Source organism: Sminthopsis crassicaudata, chromosome 3, assembly GCF_048593235.1.
Source record: "Sminthopsis crassicaudata isolate SCR6 chromosome 3, ASM4859323v1, whole genome shotgun sequence".
Classification (NCBI taxonomy): domain Eukaryota; kingdom Metazoa; phylum Chordata; class Mammalia; order Dasyuromorphia; family Dasyuridae; genus Sminthopsis; species Sminthopsis crassicaudata.
In genome coordinates this window covers 1,469,303-1,475,302 of record NC_133619.1, presented here as the reverse complement: position 1 = coordinate 1,475,302, position 6,000 = coordinate 1,469,303, and the positions used below count along the sequence as shown (strand labels likewise).

General features: G+C 52.0%; 1 protein-coding gene across 2 annotated transcripts in view; it reads right to left on the bottom strand.

Moving 5' to 3' along the window:
* Nucleotides 1-841: 841 nt before the first annotated feature.
* Nucleotides 842-6,000, bottom strand: part of ZZEF1 (zinc finger ZZ-type and EF-hand domain containing 1) — a 39,316-nt gene continuing 34,157 nt past the window's right edge. For both annotated transcript variants that reach the window (XM_074297770.1, XM_074297771.1), the window contains exons 54-55: nt 5,929-6,000; nt 842-1,743 (exon numbers count right to left, since the gene is read on the bottom strand). In XM_074297770.1, the coding sequence (XP_074153871.1) occupies nt 1,669-1,743; nt 5,929-6,000 (147 nt within the window). In that variant the 3' untranslated portion in view covers nt 842-1,668. The remainder of the gene's footprint in view (nt 1,744-5,928) is intronic.

Below are 6,000 nucleotides of genomic sequence, written 5' to 3'. Positions count from 1 at the left end.
TCGGAGCCGCCATCACCTGCGTCCTCCTGAAGCTGCCCGAGCCTCTGCCCTCCCTGGAAGGCCTCGAGCGGCCTTCCCCGCGGCCTCCTGCTTGCCCCCGGGGCTCCGAAGGCGGCCGCGGCAGAAGCGGAGGGAGGGGGAGCGCAGCCGGGCCCACGTCTGGGGGGGGGTCCCGGCTCTGGGACCCCGCGGGCCAAAGGGGCGGCTAGGGTCAGTTTGAAAACCAAGTGGGGGGGCGGCCGGGCGGGAGGGGCGCCTACTGGCAGCCAGGTGATGCTCGGGAAGGCGCTGGCACCGGGGCAGGACAAGGAGAGAGCCCCGGGGACTGAAGGGGGAGCCAGCCCAGGACACGGAGGAGGGCAGAGGGGGAGGGGGGGAGGGCCGGGGGGAGGGGGAGCCGCCGTGCGACTTCCTGGCCGAGATCGCGGCGCCTTGGGAGGGAGCTGGGGGGGGCAAAGGCGGGGAGGCCCCCCCCAGACCAGAGTCGTGGGACAGGGTTTGATCTGGAGCGAGACGGGAGAGAGGCGAGGGAAAGGAGGCGGCCGTGCGGGCTGGGAGGGAGGCCCTGCCGGCGGGCGCGGCGGCCCTATCTCCCCTGAACCCCGATTCGGTAACTGACGCCTCTAAAATGGAGCTTATCTCCCCCCCCCCCCCCCCCCGCCTTCAAGCTTCCCCATTTCTAAGGACATCACCACCCCCAGCTCGTGGGCTCCCGACCTCCCCCTCCATCTGCCCGCCCCTCCCCCGTGGGCCCGCTCCCTGCGGGGGCGGGGCTTAGGCCGCGGTCCCGGCGCCAGGTGGTGAGCAGCGGAAGGAGAAAACCAGTCCAAGCACAGGCTTCTTTCCATAGCTTTTTTACAATATATTTCTCTCCATTTGTATATTATACCCAGTTTTTACAGGCGATCCGCGGTGTCGGCTCAAGGCTTTCTTTGCAAGCAAATAAAAATCCCAAATAGGAAACCCGTACGAAAGGAGATCGAAAACCGTTTAAGGAAAACAGGGCGCGCCCGGGGGCTGGAGCCCACCATGGTCCGAGTCTTCGTTAGGCACATTTTCTAGCGTCCCCCTCGCTCCCCCGGCCCCGACGTCTCCGAAGTCGGCTATAAGGCAGTGTGAACCGGGCGGCGGGAGACCCCAAGGCCTGCGTCGGCCCGAGGGAGCGGAGGCGCCCGCAGACCATCTGCCCCGCGATGCACTTTCCTCTCGATGCCCTCGTAGCCCTGGCCCCGCGGCCCGGCAGTGCCCAGAGAACCCCCTCCTCGGACCCGACCTCCCGTTTCCTCGATGACCCGAGGCCGACCCGGAGCCGTCCGCTGGGGCCCAGCCACTTATTGCTGTGCTGCCGGTTGGAGTGGCGCCCGGCGGGGAGGGGCGCCCCTCGCGTCCGGCCCGCCGCCCCCTGGGGCGGGAGATGTAGAGCAGCCCGTGCAGAAATGGAAACGCTCTGCGGGGAGGGGGGGCAGAAGCTCAGTCGCCACCAGACTCGCGGCCCAAGCCCGCCCGGCCTCGGAAGGTCACTTGTCTGCCCGGGTCACCCTGGGAGCGCCCCAAGGAGGGGGCCCAGGCTCTCCCCGACAAGGTGACCGTCCCGGGCGGCTCCCTCGGCAGTGGGCCCCCGCACGCCCGGCCCCGCCCAGCAGGGGACCCGCGGGCTGCCAGGGGCCCTTAACCCTTCCACACGCTGGTCGATTTGTTCGGGTAGCCGATGGCCAGGCTGATGGCGGCGATGTTCCTCAGGGCCTGTGGGGACAGAGGCGGGATGGGCAATTACAGCGTGCCCATGAGGGGCCCCGGGGAGCAGGCGCCCCCGCCCCCAAGGGGCAGGGGAGGCTTCCTCTCCGAGTCGGGTCCCCACCTGCCTTCCAGGCCTCCCTTATTGGCCCATCGGCCTTGTCACCATCTCTTTCCTCCCTCACCTCCTTTCACCTCTCATCTTTCTCTGCCTCTTAGTTACCCAGGCTTCCTTCCAAGCTCAGGAGGTGTTTGTTCAGTCCTCACCTTTGCATAAACTTATAAGTTATGTACACTCTGTCTTCCCTGAGAGACTAAGTTTTGTCTTTGGATCCCAACTTCTAGCAAAGGTCTAGCACACCGCGGGCGCCTAATAAATGCCTAATGGATGGTGTACTGATTTTATGGAAACTCCTTGAACTCCAGGCTCACCGCCCATGAACCTAGGAAGGAAAGAGGCGTCTAAATAGATCTTGTTCTCATAACACAAGCCAACACTCCCATAGTGCTTTAAGTACTTCTTTCTCACACAACCAGGCCTCCCGATGGCCAATGCCACGTGGATACTGTGCCCATTTTACAGATGAAGAGACTGAAGTTCAAAGAAATGAATGTCCTGGGCTTCCACTAGTTGATATCAGAACTAGGATTCACACTCAGACCCACATTCACCAACATCAGCACCGCCCTTCCCGCAACACCAGGCCGTCTATCACAGACTGAGACACGTACGGTTTTCTTTTATTCTACAGTTGTTGCTCAGTCGTATTAAATGGAGTTTTCTCGGCAAGATACTGGAATGGTTTTGCTACTTCCTTCTCCATTGTGTCCCCATTTTACAGATGAGGAATTGGAGTTAAGTGACTTGGCTAGATTCAGCAGCTAGTTAGATTTCTGAGGTGAGATTTGAATTCAGATCTTCCCTGACTCCAGGAGCGGTGCTCCATCTACTAAGTCACCTAGCTCCCCAATTCTAAAATTAGTCATCAAAATATGACAGTAAAACTTGAAAGGTGACCATGTAGAAAACCACAAGCCTCACACCAGAAAAGAGTAGAGCAATAAACTGGGCATGCCACTAAAAAAACTAGGAAAAAAACAAATTAAAAATAAACACCCAATTTGAAATACTAAAAATGAAAGCAGAGATCAATAAACGTGAAAGAAAACGATCAAACTAATAAAAGTAGAAGCTGGTTTTCTGAAAAAAAAAAAAAAAATGAAAGTGTTAAGTTATTGGATAAAATTTTTAAAAGGGAGAAAACCAAATAACCAGCATCAAAAACTAAAAATTCACCACTCACCACTGAAGAGGAAATTAAAGAAATTGTTAGGAAACTGGAAATTCTTATTACCATGTTGCCCAATTATGTGCCAATAAAAATCTGGCAATCTAAGCGAAATGGAAAAATATTTGCAAAATATAAATTGACCAAATTAACAGAGGAGGAAATAGAATTCTTAAATAACCCTATCTTAGCAAAAGAAATTGGTTAAGCCTAAGAAAAAAATCTCCAGGATCAGGTGGATTTGCAAGTTAATTCTACCAAACATTTACGGAACAATTAATAGCAATGCTATATAAACTGTTTGGAAAAACAGGAAAAGGCAGAGTCTTTTTATGATCTAAATATGATGCTGATACCTAAACCAAGAAGAGCAAAAACAGAGAAAGAAAAAACTAAGGATGAATTTCCCTAATGAATGCTGCTGCAAATATTTTAAATAAAATACTAGCAAGGAGATCACAGCAAAATGTCACAAAAACAATATAGGATTTATACCAGGAAGGTAGGGAAACCCCATCAGCATAATTGACCACATCAATTAGCAATAACACCAAAATATAATATAATTATATATAATATAGAATTATCTTAATAGATGCAGAAATTTTTTTTTGATGAAATATAGCACGAGAAAGCACAGGAATAAATGAAACTTTCCTTAAAAGGAGAAGTAACAGCTGTTTAAAACCACCAGCAGTCATTATCAGTAAGAAGGGTAAGTTAAAAGCTTTCCCAACACGATCAGAGATGAAGTAAGGATACCCATGATCACCACTAATGTTGAATGTTATATTTGAAATGCTAGCTAGAGCAATGAGAAAGAAAAGGAAACAGAAGGAACTAGAAGAGGCAATGCGGAAACAAAACTATCACTTTGCAGATGGAATGAGGCTATACTTGGAGAATATTAGATAACTTAAAAACCACTTGAAATATTTAAACCCACAGAAAACATCAGCACTTCTGCATATGTCCAATAGTCCAGCAGCAAGACATAGGAGGAGAAATTCCCTTTAAAATAATTGTCTAAATAGGTGGCCATCTCCCTGCCAAGTTAAACCCAGGATTTGAACACAATTACAAAATGCTTCCTGCACAAATAAAGTCGGAGCTAAAGCAGAAGACTCTTAATTGATAATGAGGTCAAGCTACTAACCCCCAAATGACAATTCTACCTAAATTAATTTTATCAGTGTCAGACCAATCTCCCCAAAAATTAACAATATTCATCTGGAACAACAGGTCCAGAATATCAAGGGAACTCATGAAGAAGAAATGTAAAGGAAGGCGATCTAGCTGTGCTAGACTTCAAATTATAGCATAAAGAAGGAATTATCAACCTGGTACTAAGGACTAGAGAGGTAGATCAGGGGAATATAAAGTCGGTATACGATGCACAGAGTAAAGGGGCATAATAATTTGGTGTTTGATAAACCCAAAGATCCAAGCTTTGGGAACAACAAATCACAATTAAATAAAAATTTCTGGGAAAACTGGAAAATGGTTTGGCAGAAACAAAGGTACAGACCAGCATTCCATACCACATACCAAAGGCCAAACTGGGAACAAGATTTAGATGTAAAAGGTGATAGCAAAAGCAAATTACCAGAGCAAGGAATAGTTTGCCCCACAGATCTCTGGATAAGGAAAGAATGTAGGACCAAAGGAGAGATAGAGAGGGTCATGGGAAGTACAATGGGTGACTTTGATTATGGGAGACTAAAAAGGGTTTGTACAAACAGCACCCATACAGCCAAGATCAGAAGGAAAACAGAAAACCAGGAGAATGTTTTTTAGAGCAAGTTTCCCTGATAAAGGCCTCTGTTTTCAAACAAACAAAACAAGAAACAAAAGGCTCCCTGGCCTCTGGTGCTTTCTGAAGAACCTAGATCAGCCCCTGTTTGCATTCTCCCTGGGGGGCCCTTTGGGCCCCTTGCCACTCACTGACACCCCGGCGCCTCTCCCGGCCTGAGCCAATCCCGGAGGCGCTCTCTCCCTCGACGCCCACGGCGGACGGGCGACTCCACACGCGTGCTGGCTGAGAAACTAGCTCTTCTTCTCGGACTCTGCTCCCCTCAGACCCTCCGTGTGCCAGGTGACCTGGGCTGCCAGGAAGCCACCTCTGGGCCAGCTCCTCTCAGACTACTGGTACAGAGGTTTTATGAAGAAATGGGGAATTTGGCAAAACCTCCCTCTCTGAGCCGGCCTACTGGGTGGCACAAAACCGCTCCGTTCGCTGCCCCATCCCTCCCATTGCTCAGCTCTGGCAGGGACTTGCTCCCCCCCAGACAGATCCGTTCTTTCTAAGCCCCAGGGGCCCGGGCACACAGTTCACTGCCCTGCATGCTGAGACACCACATGGTCCCGATTTCCTAGGCCAACTGCACGCACGCCTCTCCCGACACCCACAAGTCCCTCCGGTTTCAGCCAACTCTTCTGAAGGCCCTGATTTGACCAAATGGTCCCCAAAAGGAGCCTGCCCGGCTTGGCCCACCCTTAAAAGACCCCCTGCGTTTCCAGCGGTTCTTGTCATCCCTTGCTGGTCTGCTCCGTAACTGGGTCGCCGGTCATCTCCCATTTTCCCTGTCACGGATGAGCTCAGCGGGCTGGTCCTGTCCCTCCCGGGCCATTCTGCCCAGGGGACCAAAGGCCTGTCTCAAGGACGCTTGGACCCAGGGCCTGGATATTTGGGGCCCTGATCTGTAGAGAGCACCTCGGGACTCTCCCCTGGCCCCCACATCTCCTGTTAGCTCCTCTGGGGCACGAATGGGCCCCTTTCACTGTCTTGGTTAGCCGGCTGCTGTGTCTGCTTCTTTTTCTCTCTGAGGACACAACCCAGGAACTGGGCACCTGCAGACCCCCCCCACCCCTCCTAGAGCCCCTCCCCCCACCTCACAGAGCTTACCTGGGCCGTGCAGCACAGCAGGTAGTCATCCGTCGTTAAGGCGAGCAGGTAGTCCTGGGGGGAGCCTAGCTC